This window comes from Numenius arquata, chromosome 2 (assembly GCF_964106895.1).
Source record: "Numenius arquata chromosome 2, bNumArq3.hap1.1, whole genome shotgun sequence".
Taxonomy (NCBI): Eukaryota; Metazoa; Chordata; class Aves; order Charadriiformes; family Scolopacidae; genus Numenius; species Numenius arquata.
The window spans coordinates 94,816,524-94,833,953 of NC_133577.1; the positions used below are offsets into that span (position 1 = coordinate 94,816,524).

At 40.5% G+C, this 17,430-nt stretch overlaps 1 protein-coding gene across 1 annotated transcript; it reads left to right on the forward strand.

Moving 5' to 3' along the window:
* The first annotated feature begins 9,180 nt into the window (after positions 1-9,180).
* Positions 9,181-17,422, forward strand: TMBIM4 (transmembrane BAX inhibitor motif containing 4). The gene is made up of 7 exons (XM_074168584.1): positions 9,181-9,317; positions 10,975-11,083; positions 12,334-12,439; positions 14,319-14,352; positions 15,334-15,451; positions 15,945-15,990; positions 16,532-17,422. Exons 1-7 carry the CDS (start codon positions 9,224-9,226, stop codon positions 16,736-16,738), a joined length of 714 nt encoding a protein of 237 aa, XP_074024685.1. The 5' UTR covers positions 9,181-9,223; the 3' UTR covers positions 16,739-17,422.
* The last annotated feature ends 8 nt before the right edge of the window (positions 17,423-17,430 follow it).

Consider the following 17,430-nt stretch of genomic DNA (forward strand, 5'->3'; position numbering starts at 1 on the left):
CACAGGGAAGGCAGGAAGGCACACACTAGGCAAGGAAGCCTTCCACACAGAAACTCTCTCCCAGCCTGGGAAATTCAGAGCCTGCCTCGGCAGCCCTGGGAGTTCAAGGCACAAACTGCGGGATTCGTTTGCGGAGAGTCTGCTAGTATTTAAGGAAAGGACCCAGAGGCATGGTAGAGGAGAGGTTTTTGGGGAGATATTTTTTTATAAAAGGTTGTTGTTGGTGATTTTTTTTTTTAATTTGCCAGAGGAGCTTATTACTGGGTTTGTGGCATTTTTTGGCATTTTTGCATGGAATGACTTGTATTAACAGCCATGTAAAATCAGACATTTTTCAGTCCTGCTACATACTAGAGCACAGGAGTCTTGAGATTGAGATCCAGTTCTTAGAAAATACCTTGGAAGTGAAGATTTGGAAGACAGCTGACAGATCACTCTCTCCTTGTTACAGAGATGATTAGGCAGATTCCTGCATTGATTTTCAGTTAAAGGAAAAGTGGTAGGTAGCATCCAAAACGCAGTTGCTAACTTTAGTGCTTTAAAGTAACTGCACAACAGTTGTGAACAATTATTTCTTCTGGCCAGGAATCAAAAAAGCACCACTAAGAGGGTTCACTTGCAATTACAATTATTTTGTTGACAGGTATAAATGACTGTGTTTAATATTTTAGCAGAGATCTAATTTCTAATTAGATTAGGTGTCTAACCCAAGTATTAGATTTAATGAATCAATCAGTTTAATGGCTGACTCATTAAGATACAGAGACAAGCACCTTCTAAAATCATCTAAAAATCCATTATTCTCAGGCAAGGATCTCTAAAACCCCAAAGCAGTACTGGATAACTGGATTAGGATGTAACACAATGCAGATATGCTCCAAATGATGCATGCTTACAGAATGGTCACTAAGATCTCACACAGATGACAGTAGGCCAAGTTAAGGGATTTACGGTGGAAATTTACCTGGATCGCTCAATTTCTTAGCGTAACTACCGCTACTACATCATTCTGGCTGCTTTTCTGCATGTTCAGCATCAACCATTTCTGAAAAGGGCTTAATATCAAACACTGCTGTCAAAAATACCTTCCCTTAAATGACATAAGTATACTTGACCTACCAATTTGACATGGCTGTGCTTTCCTGAAAAGACATGTAGGGTATGTCTCAACATGGACTTGCCCCTTCCCCTTGTTTACATACCTTAGATGCCTCGCTTTTAGGAGGGAGAGAGCTCAAGCGCAGCTGGTCTTGCAAGACCAAGATGGGACCTACACGCTGCAGCCCACTCAACCAGCAGATATCTTCAGGTTGGCTGTTATCAACCACAGCGTGGACATTTTGAGCCCAAGTGGTAGTGGGCTGACAGTAACCACAGAGATTACAGATCTGGTGAGCGTAAATCCACCCTCCAGCCTGCTCGCCTCTTAGTGGAGACATCCTTCTGGAGAAGGCAGCACCATAGATTTTTTACTGAACTGGACAACAAATGTTTTGTAGAGATAACGCCACTAACAGCAGTCCTTGTAGGCAAAGCCTGCAGAGTTGGATATGGAGTAAAATACATAATTCATTCTTTTTTAATGAACAGGGCTGCTGAGCTGCTTTGGGGCTGCAGAAGTGATGCTTCTGCTTTTAAGTCACAGCATTAACACTTGGCATTAATACATCTCAATCATAAAAGCATTGGAAAAATCTCACCCTAATGCCGCTTCCAAAAAAAAACCTGAGCACTTTTTTGCTGGAGGCAGGGTTTGTCCAAACAACATCTTCAGGAGGACAAATGCAGGTGATGCAGACAAGAGTGTTGAAAAAATTCTGGATTCAACAAGGACGATTGTCCAGCCCACAACCTCTACCAAGTAACCACACACCAATGAACAGTATTTCTCAGGCACATCATTCAAAAGCAAGTTTTAAGAGGAACATCTAGCTTAAAATTCAGTAGTGATTATCCAAACCTCTGGCTGACTAATAAACCACCGTTCTTCCTGCCTAATATCTGAGAATGTCAAGATTACACGAGACTCATTAATGTTCTTAAAAATGGTATTTAAATATTAATTAACACTAGGAAACACTCAGGTGAGAGACCTGTCTTCAACTCTTTATCCTTTGCTGGACTAAGCATGGTATTTGGGGATCTCTAGTATTCTTTTCTGACTCCTGGTCTGGAAAGGTGCCTTCAAGCGACATGGAAGTACTTCGTTCGCTATGTCTGGACCCATGAGCTTTGTTTCTGCCTCATGCAAAATGAGCAGTAACTATGTATCTGGCACACGTACCCTGAGACTTACCACTGGTCTGCTTCATGCAAGTAAATAATTAACTTTGCGAGTAAGCAAAGGATTTGCCACTGACCCACTTCCTGAAGAGCCAGCGTGAGGCTGCCAACAGTCTTGTTCCCCCAGCACCAGAACAAACCTCTCACCCCACTTTTGTCCTTCCCTCCATATTTTTCAATGCTCCAGCAAGTGTCTTGAAAGCTACTCAGCTGTGGGAAAAAAATAAATGGGAAAACTAAGGGTGCAAGAGTGTCCTTGGGCAAAGGACAAGACAGGACCATCCCTTCAACAAGAGCAAAGCCACACCTTCCATGACTGGAAACCATGTATTCCACTGTAAATAGAATGCACATTGGCAGTTGGATTTATTTTTTTTTCAACTGAAGTGACACAGTTGCTATCCACTTCTGACTAATTAATGCAGCACAGAGATCCCGGAGCTCCCCACCCCCACCTGCAGGTCTCAAGTGTCCACACATCTGAAGTGGCAGGAAAACTGTGTACAGCTGTCCTTCTGCTCTGCAACTACATAACATACATTTCTCCCTGGGCCCACCCATCCTCAGCCCACCACTTCTTCACCCACACCCTCCCTTCCCTCTCTCCTGGACCATGGAAGAGGAAGAGGAAAAGGAAAAGGAAAAGGAGGAGAAGAAGGATGAGAGAGGCTGCTTGATGGGCAAATCCCCCTCATGGTGCCCTTGGCATTTTTGCCTGAAGATGCTGAAAGACACTGAGCATCTTATATTTCTTTTCCCATACCCTGTTCAGGGCATTGCAGGAGTTGCCTCTGCACATTGGGGTCCACCACCGTGTGATGGAAGAGTGAGGAGATGAGGTAGCTTCAGGGATGCCTTGTGCTTTAGACAGCCACTCCAGGCAAAACCCTGCTGCCCAAGGGCAAGCTGTGTCCTCCTCTCCTCCCAGCTCTCCTAGCACCAATATGTGCCCAGAACAGAGGGGACCGTACTCTGTGTGGGCACTTCTGCGCTAATAAGACTGTCCTAGCAGAGACAGGGACTGCATCTCCATCAAAGGAGGTTTGCTGACTTGGTTTTATGGGTGCACCCACAGCAACAGGCCTGCTTTTTCACAAAAATAACCAACTCTGTGTTTTTTTGTTGCGTCCCCATCCCAGCTATGATTTATTTTCCATATATGGAGGGTGCCATTGCTTGTGCATTGGCATCCAACGCATTTTAGGATGCTCCAGGGTACCCAAGGCATCAGCATGGCTTTGCAGATAAAACAGAGGATTTACAGAAGCTCAGTGCCTTTCTGGAGGAAAAAATGGAATTGAGATTGATAACTTGAAGGCCATCAAATGGCGCCAGACAATTATGTTTAGGCATCTGAATACCATCCCTAATTCCATTCACAGTAATAGGTTCTTAGGCTCTTGATAAATATATGGATAGCTATCTATAGACACCTAAATGCAGTTGTCTTCATCTGGAGCTGAAACCTGCTCTTCAGTCCCTGCAGAGTAAACCCGACCAACAGCTGCAAAGCCATTGCTATTTTAAATGCAGGATTTTTTTTCCTCTAACAACACACAGTCTATTACTCTTGTTACACGTGGGAGTTCTTATCAGGATCCGATAGCACTCGACTCTCAAACAGAAATAAGCAAATCTGACCTCAACTTTTCAAAATGCAAGGGGAAGAAAAGGTTCAGAATTAAAAGCACTCATGACAAAATTAGCTCAAAGGTTTAGATAAACTAATTTACATGAGTACACCCAGGTCTTAGATGACAGAATGACTAGCCATTACAGGTGATGTAGGTTGTCCGGTGAAGACAGTTAAAGCACATTGGAATTTGTATAGAAAGAATAGTTAAGTGTTTTATAAACAGATTCCATATGGCACTCCCAAAATTCAAGCAGCTCTTGCTGCTAAATTGAAACTGAACAAAATAACGTCAAGCTCAAATCTTGGTATGTTTTGATGTTTCATTCAGAGAAACAAATTCAAGAATACTTTCCCCTCTATTTCACGAGGCAGTACAGCTATTAAATTGGTTTAGTTTGTAACATTACCTCCATTTAAAAAAAAAAAGAAAAAAGAAAAAAAAGAAAAAAGAAAAAAGATAAAAAAGAAAAAAGACCTTTTTTCCATAAAAAAGGGAAAATTACCTTTAACTGGGCTGTCAGTGTAGCACTCTATATATTCCTCAGGATTCAGTCTTACACATGGAATAAAACGGTAATGCTCTTTTTTCAACTCCAGCAGTTACTAAAATAACAAAGGTGGGATTATAAGCAAAGACAGCTTTCAGCTTGGTCACGACCTTAAAATATAAAGTACTTCAGCTTGTCAAAATAAGATTGCACCCTTGAAAGATACGAGACTTGCATAAATGGACAAACACCTCAGGAGAAGACTTTTAATGCTGGGATTAATTTATTAACTACCAGCACTACTCTATTAACTGCTGAGATACATTGATCCTGAAGCCCTGTTTTCAAAAGGAAACATGCCCACCCCGACCCCATTCAAAACGTCTCACCAAATCGCATCAGTCAAACCAACATGTCGATTCAAAATCCTTAAAATAAAGGTTCAGGCAGTGCAGGCAGTTAACTTGCACACCGTGCTCCCTGGCAGGTAAGCTCATACCCTCCACACTGATGGACTAGTGCCACCAGACAGCTCAGTTCCCAGCCACAACCCACTTCTGATTGCATATGAGACCTCCTGTGAGTCCAAGACCCAAGACTAACCAGGCATGTCTTACCAGCAATACACAGGGAAAAAAAAAAAAAGGAGCTAATAAAGTTACAATATGGTGAGGTATAATGAAAAAATATATAATACAGATGGGATTTAATAGGAAAAGGAATATCTGTATCATTAAGCGAAGATGAGGGCTCTAGGAAACTGAAGGAACATTGAGCGAAGTTTTTCATCCTGGAATAATGAAAGGTTGGCTTGATGACCTGCTTGCTAAAGGGGAGAGCCTTTCTCATGAAACTGTAAGTACTAAAGAAGATAGACCCTCCTCTATTGATGAGTGGATTTGAAAATTCACCATCAGGGATTTTAGAGCAACAGATGGCACATCTGTCCCTGAATTTCTTTGTTATTTTCCTGTCCCATAAGAACATCTTGCCAGTTTTGCAGCTACGTACTGTACATTTTGAAATACAATTTGGAAGAAGTTTGCAATTACAATATTGTCTCTGCTTCTCATGGAGAACTTCGTATTTTGAGTGTGAGGATCATTTCACAGTAACTCACATTTCTTCAAATTAAGATTCCACAGGATCACACAATAAAATGATCCCTCTAACTTAACAAGCCACCTATCTTGAAATTAAGAGAACAAAGTTCACCTGGGGATAAATTAGTGGTTAACGGCCATGTGGATACACCTACATAATCAAACTTCTCTCCTCTGTCTTCCCACTTTGCTTTGCACCTGAACTGCGTGTGCTGCCCCATTCCAAACACAAATTGCCTGGACGTTACCACCTCATTGAAAGGCTGGCAGGTGGCCATGGGGCCCCGCGTGTGACTACATACTCCTGGAGCCACGCATACCCTGCGCTCTAGCAGTATTTCAGCAGCAGCCATGTCTCACGCGTTTGCATGGAGCCAGGTGGAGGCCACGGGCTTTGCAATCTGGGGAAGAGGAGAGGGGTTAGTCCTGCCTCAACAATAGCCCTGACGATGTGAAGATACACAGATGTGTATCAAAGCGATGCTGAGAGGGGTCACTCTGGGAACACAGCTCAAAGTTGCAGCAAACGAAGGGGCTCTGGCACAATTATTTAAAAACAAACTTCGGGAAAGAAGCAGAATTCTGGCAGTGCTCCAAGTACCTTTCCCAAGTACCTCCGAGCGCCAGCTGGACTTTTTCCAGCAAAGCCACCGATTTTGTCTGACGCAGACAAAAGGCACAGAGGAGTCCATGGTCGTTAACCAGGGCTCTAGTGAGTACTAGCTTCCTTTCCCCATACCAGAGTCCAAACCAGGACCCGGAGAACAGAAAGCTCTTTCACCCCCGCGAGCATGCACGCAGAGTGGAAGCGTCTAGCCGGTCCCAAGCAAGTCACTGTGGGACTGCAGCGGTTTCAAATAAAAATAGTGTAACGGAGGTATGTTTATGGAAACGTCAAATACAAAAAAGAAAGGCAATGTAAAACATACTTCGCTCTTTATAAGGCATATTTAGCATTTTATAAGGTATACTTTCCCAAGTGAGGAATGGAAAATTGCACAGATGTTGAAAGCACTCAGCCAGGCTCAGTGTTATTAAACCTTGGTTCAGTACAGTCACTCTGAAGCGCTGCTCACTGCACAGTGCATTCTATGTGCTCCTGCAAGTAACAGAAAAAGATCTTAAGACAAAAATTATGTTCTCTTTTGGCATGAAAATTGCAGGCTTTATCAGTATTGCAGATGTAAATAATTTTCCCATTCCCATCTGCAGGCAACGCTGGCAGATTGTGCTCCTGAGTAGCACCATTGAACCATTTGCTGTTTTGTCTCCTGCCTTTCTGAATAAGCCCATTACAAGGTTCTTGGTGGCTTATGTCACACTAACATCTTCCACGCAGGAGGTGGGTGTGCGAAAGTGCAAAGGTCCACACACCTGTTTCCTGCAATCTCCTATCTCCCAGCCTGTGCCTAAACCCTGGGCTAATTGTTCCACAGCTTTACCCTGATTACTCTGAAAAAGTTCTCAACTTTTCACCCTGAATCTTCCTTACTACAGTTTAAGCCACACTACCTCTTATGTGATACTTTCTCCACAGCTGGAGAACTGAAACAGCCTTTTTTAAAAAGAAGACTACTATTATGTCTCTCCTTCAGTCTTCTCTAGGCCCAAATAATTTGCAGGAGTTGACTCTGCAGCAATGCTCTGAAATTTTCTGTTTCTCACACTGAAATGAGGCCATCTCTAAGGGGCATTTTAAAGAAAATTGCACTGCACGATTAGGAGAAGGCAACAACAGATGCTTGTCCAGAACTCTAAATGCTTCTTCTGGGAGAACATCAGGGTTGTTCTTCTGCAGAGGCACGTGCAAGAAAGCAGACAGCATAATTATTTCAAAACAGTTACAATTCAGCAATGCAAGCCATGCATAAATCTCCAAATTCAGGATTAAAGCTGAAAGATCCTGCTCTGCAGCAACTAAAAACGCAAAATGACATTAGGAAAACCATAAATACTTCCCAGAATGTAAAGTCATGTTCATAACTTTTGTATCTGCAACTGAAATGTAATATCTTAAGTCAACTCAGCAGAACTTTGGTCAAAATTATTTCATCACAGAATCATATAATTTATTTACTTCTCCCTTGAGAATCTGAATACAGTAGAGGCCACTATTTCCCAATTTTTAAAAGCACTTTTAATCTAATCTATTACACACATTTCTAAAGCATCTATCACTTCAGTTTCTTGGCATGCTTTAGATAATATTCACAAGTTAAAAAAATAACATATTGTGCTCCCCCATCCCACATCCCAAAATCTTAGCTTTTGTGGATTCCTAAATGTTAGCTACTACCTTGAGTAACTTTTGGGAGGCAATTCCACAAGTACAAAGTCTGATTGCAAAAAGTGCTATGAGAAATGTTGTAGTGCTTGAGAAATGTTGAGGATCTTTGTGTTCTATTGAATTAAACTGAGTTTACTTTGAAGGATATAACACAAAACCAGGACAAAGGCTGAATAAAATTCTACTTTGCATTAAGGTTTATAGGAGTGAAACTTGTCTCTAGTGGCACATACATTGATAGTACTAGTGAGCACTAGCCTCTTTAATCATAGAATAGTTTGGGTTGGAAGGGACCTCTAAAGGTCATCTAATCCAACCTCCTTTGCAATGAGCAGGGACATCTTCCAACTCAATCAGGTTGCTCAGAGCCCCATCCAACCTGACCTTGAATGTTTCCAGGGATGGGGCATCTACCACCTCTCTGGGCAACCCCTTCCAGTGTTTCACTATCCTCACTGTAAATAAATCTACCCTCTTTTAGTTTAAAGCCATTACCCCTTGTCCTATCACAACAGGCCCTGCTAAAAAGCCTGTTCCCATCTTTCCTGTAGGCCCCCTTTAAGTACTGAAAGGCTGCAATAAGGTCTCCGCAGAGCCTTCTCTTCTCCAGGCTGAACAACCCCAACTTCCTCAGCCTGTCCTCAAAGGAGAGGTGTTTCATCCTCCATCAGTTATTGCTGAACGCAGCTATGTGTTCGTAGCTGTGGACAGCCCCAGTGTGCTGCAGAACTCTTTCTGCAGAGCAGCTTGAGGTTTAATCAAAGGTGAAAACCAGGAAAAGGGCTGAATGTTCAGTCACTGAAACTTCCTCTCCAGACCTTTAAGGCCTAAAATAGACACAGTAAGTGGTGTTTGAGACGAACACAAACACAAGGCCTCCTCAAGCCATCACGACTCATGCATAGGACTGGCCTCGGTGGGAAAAGTGTCAGTAACGCTGAAATCACAGAATGGTTTGGGTTGGATCTTCATAGGAAACCCACTCCTGCTCCACTCATGCAAATCCCGCATGTAAAAGTTAAAGGCCATGGGCGCCTCTTCCCTCCCGTGGGCGCACCCCATGCCGAGTCCCACACCCACCCATCCCTCGGCAGCCGCAGCCGCTAGGCCGCAGTCCTTGGCAGCGCCACCCGCGACCCCGCCGCTGTCCTCGGCCCGGCCTCCCCTCCGCTGCAGACTCCGCCCACCTTGCAGGGCGGTCAAGCGGGTCCGGCCCGGCGGGTCGCGGCCCTCTGCCGCGCCGAGTCCCCGCTGCCGCCCCGGCGGGGCCCGGCCTCCCCCACAGCGCCCCCTGGGCCGGCGGGCCGCCACCATCGACGAGCTCGGCCGCTCGACGCAGGGCCCTGCTCGGCGGTGCGGAGCGCGACTGGCTCTCCTGGAAGCGGGGCGGTTGTCGCCGTTGCTGGGGAAGGCGGCGGCGGCGGCGATGGCGGCGGAGCAGCTCTACCCGCGGAACTCTATCGAAGATGACTTCAACTACGGCACCAACGTGGCCTCGGCCAGCGTCCACATCCGCATGGGTAGGGACTGGGGATGAGTAAGGGTGCCACACACCCCCTCCCCCGAGAACCCTCCCTTAGTCCCCCCGGGGGAGGCCTGTGCTGCCTCCCCTTGCTGGGCCGGCCAAAAGGGTGTCGGACCCCAGCGTTCCCAACCAGTTCCTCTCCGTTAAGCTCATCATGGCCTGTGGCGTTTAGCGGAATTCAGGTTCTGCGCAGAGTTTTAACCTTGTGGGCAAGGCCGTGAGTGTGGAGGCGAGGCGTTACTTGGTCCAGGTTAAGCGTCGAGGATGAGAGAAAGATCAGTGGCCGGCGAAAAACTATCATTTCGGTGTATAGGGGACAGGTCTTTTTATCAGAGGGATTGTTTTTCTTCAGGGTGATGCATTTTGAAGCCCAAACATGATACATAAGATGTATAAAAGCTAAAATTGGTACCCATAGTTACAGTAGTTTAGCCAGGAGACTGAGGGATTTGAAATTCTTCTGTGAGATGTTAAAATATTGTGTCTTCTTCTTAAGCATTTGATGCTGTAAAGTCATATTAGTGGCCATGAAATGTTTCTTTACGGTTAACATGCAGGTCTCAAGTGTATTGAATACTCTTGTACATGGTGTTTAATCAGTAATCCTTGCTGAACTGGATGTGTCTTGGAATAAAAACAGCTGTGTGCTTGTCAGATATTGCTGGTAGTCAGGAGACCCCTTCCCATAAAAATAGTTTTATCATGTTTGGAAAATAAAAGATGCTGTAGGAAATATGAAAGAAGTATTGTTTTTAGCAAAATTGCTAATGCATTTCATAATATGGAGAGAGTGGGGAGAAGGCTACGCTAGCTAGCAGGCTACTTCTAGATTTGTTCCATTTATTACAACAAAGTAGACCCCAGTCCCTTGTGGCTTACCTATAGATTTGACTTCAGCTGCTGCAAGCAGATAATTCAGCTTCTCATAATATGCACTCTTAACCTTGTTTAGACTGTGCTGTCAAAGATTGGATTGAATCTCCCTGTAGGCTTATTCTTCTCTTCAGAGCATCTTGCCTAATGGATTTGGTCTCCTTCCATTCAGAACAGAGAATATCTGTATGATATATCTGTATGTCCTGAACCACTCTCCACACTTCTATAGAATTATGAAGCATTTTAGCTTAATTCTGGTGTTTTGTTTTTTTTCTAGCAGTCTGTGGCTCTAGATACCAATTCAGTACAATGCAAGTGGCAAATGATGATAAATGATATTTAACATATCATTTAATAACACTTAATAATGTCAGAAGGTTAATCAAATAGATACTACTGTAAAAGTTTTTCCTTTTTTAACTTTGATGACTGTCTTCCACAGAACTTCCAAGTTACCTTTCTTCATTTAGGTCCATTAGGTACCAGTAGTGTGATGGGGAAGTATACTGTTAATTTCTTAGTGAGATTAGGTGTATGTAGTTTTGCAGATAGTCTGAAGTAAATTCTTTGCAAATTTTTTCATATTTCTTTTGTCATCATTGTTGTTTAAATAATGGCGTCTAGGAATAAATGGCTTCTTAACACTGTACTCTGTGCTTTTTCACTGAATTAAGTTTCTAGTAGTTCCTGATCAAATAGAAAACTTATATCTGACGTACATCTGATCTTTGTAATGTAACTCAAAAGTGATTTCATTTTTATTTTCCTTATTCTAGCTTTTCTACGGAAAGTTTACAGCATTCTTTCCATTCAAGTTCTTTTGACCACAGTCACATCTGCAATTTTTCTGTACTCTACTGGAGTACAGGCATTTGTTCTTGAAAGGTAAATACTAAAATGAAATGGGGCTGGTTTATTGTGTGTTAAGTATAGTTTATGTAGTATTTTGCTCTGGAACACTTCAGGATTCCTAATAATGTTTATACCCCGTGTTTTTATTCTGTAATAGAAATTTTGTAACCTGTTTAGGAAATAGCATTTCTTCTACTTGATTTATTATTAAGATTTATTTTTATTATTATCATTAAAGTTTATTTTAATCAATACTTTACAAATAATGTTTATTTTAATATTTAAGCTGTCAAAACCTATACGTCAGTTGCAGGACATCTCAGATATTGACATCTCTTATTTCATGGTCTAAGTATCTGCTTTTAGAATCTGTTTGGAATGCTGTTGTTTATAGGTACTTGTTATAAAAAGCTGAATCATGTTTTACTTCTCTCCCTCCCTCATCTTCTTTTGTGGGTTTGTTTTTTTTTTTCCTGAAAACCAGTCTGCTAAAATTCCTGTGGGCTTACTTCTTTTTGCCTCTCAGATTTCCATGAGAAAAAAACAAGTCTTAAAAACCAAAGTGGTGCACAGGCAGGGGAAAAGAACAACTGGGGAAAGGAGGAGGGCACTGAGTACTGTTCCTGGTTTCCCCCAAGTGCGCTTTCAGAGTTTGCTTTTACTTTCACTTCATAGTGCTTGATGCTCTTTTTGCATTAGGGCTATATGAAAGTTTCTGTGTAAGCTATAGTGTAAAAGTATAAACCAAGAGTTTTATACTTAAATCTGATAATTGAAAAATTGTCCTGCTCTCTTAGGACTATTGTGGTTTTGTGTTTGATTTTGCTCTAGTTTTTACTTGGAGAGCTGTGTGAATGATTTAATTATAGTGATATTTACTGATCAGTACTGGTTTTCTTTGGTGCAGTTACTGCCCATGTTTGTTGCGTTCAGGTACTTGTAAAAAACAGTTTCCTGAATGTGGAGTTCTTAGTAGGCAAAATATTACGTATAGTTTAATACTGATGGATTTTTCTCTTCATACATGTTCATCTCCAGGTGATGGATTCCTGGACAATCTTTACCTTCAGTATGCAAAAATTGTCTTTGTGACTGTACTGTTTTTAGCTGATTATCTGTAGTAGTATGTTTTAGAGCAGTTGTATTGTAAAACTTGCTTTACATTTACTTTGGCTATATGGAGCAGTATCTTTATCTAGGTGATCACATAAAAACTTGATTTTATATAAACTGCATTTTTAGTCTTCTTAATTTTGATTACTTTTTTGTATGGAACTTCACAGGCCTGTGTTGCTTTTGATATCTGCTTTGGGATCTTTGGTTATAATCGTGGCACTGACCATCTACAGACACCAGCATCCTGTTAACTTATACCTGCTTTTTGGATTTGTAAGTATTTATATAAATTCAATTTTAATAAACCCTAGAATGTCTTTCATTGTGATGAACTCCTTTAAGCAAACTAGTGGTGGTTAATTTCTTTTTCTTGTATTCCTTGAAAGATACCCTATATACTCACAAAGTTCTGAGTTATTTTTTGGAGGTTCTATCCATAGGTTGTTCCTAGATAGCCTCTGCTTGAGGTTACATCCAGCATCTTTTTAGGAAGAATGTTAGAACTTGGAACCAGGTTGTGCATTTGTTTGTTTGTGTGTGCATTTAAATATATCTATCTATTTGCTGTCATTCTTCTGTTGATTTCAGTGATTTTTCTATGAAACTGCTCCGTAGGAAAGAAGGAGGCATTTCTGTTACCTTATTTATTTAATGGACAGCTTCCAGCAGAGACCCAAATGCAGCCAGCCATAGGTGTTTATTTTATTAAAGGTTTTCTTTTTGATGCTGAATTCTGAGCACGTGTCCAAAACAGGCAGGTTGATCAGAGCTGTCCTCAAATTTCAGTCTCCTGCCTGATGTTGCAAATTTGTAGATATGGGCTAACTGTTGCTCTTGGATATTTTGGGTTATGTAGTAAAGCAGTCTTCTGAAAAGTAGTCGCAGAACCATTGGAATTTGATGCGTTAGGAGTTGCCTAAATTGTATTTGTGGTACGATGAGAAGACAGCTTTGCTCTGTAAGTAAATAGACTGTTTAAATTGTAATGCAGTTATATGATTCCTGACTTTGGAAGTCTTGCAGGAGAGTGAAATGTTTAAAACCTTTCAGCAAGTGCAGCTGTAACAAGGAGTGATGTAATAGTTTGGCCAAATGTGGTGTGGGAGTTTGTGGTATGACAGTTTAAGTATTACATTGTGTAGGAAGAGAAGGGTTCAAATCTGTGTGTGATAAATTGGTTTAAACAAAATATGGGCTAAATGTTCTCTTATTTCTGACCTCTTGGTTCGTGCCATACTTTTCTCATCTTTTATTGTAATGAAACTTAATTTGAAATTACCTTTCAGAAAAACTCAAGGCCCATACTAGCCTTCAGTCCAGACATCAATATGTTTGATTTTTAGTTAGCTGTTTCAAAACAAGGACAAGCGGGAAAAAGAAATTGATGCAGATGCTTAGCTGTCTAATGAGATATTAAGGGTGTTGGATAAAAGTATTTCAAATATTGATAAGTATGTAAAAAGCTGAAAAGAGTTCATTTCTAATAGCAGCTCAGAGACGTTTTATAGCCCCTTGAATACTTTGTAAGAAGTGTGATAAGAATGCTGTGTGCTTTGAGTGGAAAACCTAAATGGCATTTTTCTGTAGGGGCTGTCTCTCACTTACTTTCAGTTTATAATGTATTATTTTTATGTAACACAACAGCTTCCTGCACAGGAGAGGCGGGGATGGACTCTTTGTCAGAAAGTGTAGTGACAGGACAAGGGGTAATGGTTTTAAATTGGAAGAGGGGAGATTTAGATTAGATATTAGGAAGAAATTCTTTACTGTGAGGGTGGTGAGGCACTGGAACAGGTTGCCCAGGGAAGTTGTGGATGCCGCATCCCTGGAAGTGTTAAAGGCCAGGCTGGATGAGGCTTTGAGCAACCTGGTTTAGTGGAGGTGTCCCTGCCCATGGCAGGGGGGTTGGAACTCGATGATCTTTAAGGTCCCTTCCAACTCTAACCATTCTATGATTCTATGACTGCCATTTTCTTGTTGAAAATTAAGCGTATTATCTTATACAAAGACTTAACAACAGAACTAATGTAGCGCATGCTGGGATTTATGTAGCAGAATGGGGCTCATTGCATGTGAAGTCTCTGTGTAAGTGTTTGGGGGGGGGGGGGGGGCTTGTCCTTGTAATTTTATTTATTTTTTTTCCTCTTTGTAGACCCTACTGGAAGCACTGACAGTTGCCATTACAGGTAAATTGTCTGATTCCTTAAAGAAATTGGAAAAGGAATTCAGTATGTTATACTAATTGTCATCTGAGATTCCTAAATGCAGCTAAAGTGATTAAAAAAATCCTTTGTTTGAAAATTTTAATGACAGTGATATGAGTTTAGCAAAAACCAGAAAATCAAGGGAGAAAACTGGATTCTGATCCAGAACTGAAACTGTGTAAACCTGGTGAGAAACGAGTTGTGCCATCCAGTACAGCTAGCAACATTCTTTCCTCTATGGCAGCTCTCAGCAGAGCTGACCTGCAAATGAAATAACCTTATCTTCTCACTCGGCTTCCTCCAAAGGAAGTACTTTGAGTTTGGAGAGTTCTGTACTTTATTGTCAAGGTTGAGGTGGGGTGTTGTGCGGACAAGTCATGGCATCACCTTGCACTATAGCTTCCAGCATAAGTTGAACTCACTTCATTATGGTTTATGGTCTCCTGCAAAAAAAAAAAAAAGACGTTTGGAGAAAGGAAAGATTAAGGAGGAAGGAGAGAAGAAAAAGGTCCACTCGTTTCTCTTACCTTTCCCTTCCTACTCCCTAATAAAAACTTTTATGAGCCTTTACAGAGTTTGATTCTCTTGTGATTTATTTTTTTCTTGTTTCAGTATCCTGAAAAATTCAGATAGCTTTTTCTTTAAGATCTCATGTATCTAGGCTTAAAAGTACTTTTCTTTTTTTAAAAAATTTTTTATTGTGAGTAGGGAAGATCTGTTATCTCCATTTAAGAAGCTACACCTATACTGTAACTGTCAAACTTAGCTAGTGCAAGGGTCCCTGAGTCCTGTGATATGATTTTGAAGTGCAAAGACAAGTTCAGGCATAATTTACTTTTTATGTTCACAGTTAAGATATTTTTTTTCCTGTCTGTGAAAGTTTAAACTTCTGTTTCCTCAAAAGATAACTTAGCAAATCCATAGTGTACTGTTCTTTAAGTGACAGTTTATTTCTGTTTATAGTGAGTCTCTATGATGTGTCCATCGTCTTGCAAGCCTTTATCCTTACTTCTGCTGTATTTCTTGGACTGACCGCATATACCTTGCAGTCAAAGAGAGACTTCAGCAAATTTGGAGCAGCGTATGTTTTCATATTGATGACTTTTTTTGTTCGTTTCTTTTGTTTTTTGTTAAGCTAGTTTTTCCTTTTTTTAAATCAAGCTTTGCACATATGATAATGAATACAGATCAATAGATTAATTCAAGGGAATGGCAAGGGTGTTATTTATTTTAAATTAATAATTTTGTGCAATTCTGCTGTCTTGGTAAGAAATTCTTTTCTGTGATTATGATTCCTAAAACCATAATATTACACTAGAAAACTAGCTTACTTGGATTTTTCACTGAGACAGAAGATAGCTGCTTCACATTTTTTTTAAAAAAGTAAAGTTAGGGCATAACTTTTGACAGCTTTATAAAACAGAGTTTTACTGCTGATACCAATGAACAGTTGGCATCTAAAAATTATGGACATTTACTTACAAACTATATTATGAAGAGGTTTTATAGGAGGGGATTTTAAGTAAAATTTAAAAGAAAAGATATTGTTGCTAACAGTTTAATTTCATTTTCAGCCTCTTCGCCTGTCTGTGGATTCTGATCTTCTCGGGTTTCTTGAGGGTAAGATAGCTTGTGTTCAAGGTTAAAAAAATATTCTTTAACATCAACCTTTTACTAACTTCCAGTATAACAAAAATGTTTTGGACAGTCCAATATAGCTTAACAAAAGAAAATTCCCAACCAGATCCATTACTGTTGTAGATCGTGCTGGTGATCTTTAACCACTCATTTCCAATTCAAATTTTTGTTGGATACCGTTCTTGCTAATGTGAAAGAGATGCTTGCGTTGATTGACAAAGTTTGTCAATCAAGATCCACTACTTGATTGAGAGAATGGGAAGGAGATTTGGGGTTTAATTGTGTTTTGTTTTTCTAATTTTTCTGCCGTTGTTAATATTCTGATGGAGGCACTTGTACTCATGCAAAGAGACTGTGTGACTGGGGACTATGTAAAATAAGAACATTGAAATGTCATCCTAATCTTGTACATAACAGTAAAAGACTGTGTATCTTTTTTTTAAGTATGGCGTATCATTATGCAGGGATTTTAATATTAAAAAGAAAAAAAATTTTTTTTTTTTCTTCTTTCATTTGCCTCCAGCTGTTCTTCTACAGTGAGACAATAGAGTTGGTGTTTGCTGCTGCCGGAGCTCTTCTGTTCTGTGGATTTATTATTTACGACACTCATTTGCTGATGCACAAATTATCCCCTGAAGAGTACATACTGGCTGCAATCAATCTCTACTTGGACATCATCAATCTGTTCTTACACCTCCTGCGTTTACTGGAAGCATTTAATAAAAAATAGTCAAAAGTGTGATTTGACTGTAGCATATATTAAGCACTTAAATAGCGTTTGGATGATCTACAAACTGTATAGCCCTATCTTCTAGAGACTGAATCTTTATTACTTTTTTCATTCCATGAATATTGATCCCTCCTTACGAAAAAAAAAAAAAAATAAGAAAAAGGCCTTTTATGTAGGTAAAGTTCTTCTCTAGAATATATATTTTATGTAGTTAACATGCTGTCATTATTTCAGTCACTCTTTTAATCACTTGATTGCACTTGACATAATTCACGATTAAAATTTTGTTTGCTAACTTCTCATTGCTCCAGAGTAAGCCTCTCTCTGCTCTTCTGTAGCTGCTGGAAAGGTTTCCTTTGGGATTGTTAAATTGTGTGTACCGCATAAGGGTAGCCTGAGTTTATCACTGTGCAATGTTTTACTAAGCTAAAATTGTTTCTAATTTCTGTTTGGTAAAATGGAACCCTGTCTCTAACAGAGATACTCTGTTCTCCTTAAGGGCTCTCAGATTATTGTGTAAGATGGGAGGGTGTTGAAGCAATTATAGGGAATGTTCTTCATTTAAGTATTATTTATTGCCTGTCTTTCAGTGTTCTGAAAAATCATTTGGAGAGGGATTCTGTCATTTTATCAGCTTGTGTATATTATGGTTAATTGTCTGTCAATAAAAATCGGGAAAACTTTAGTCTGTT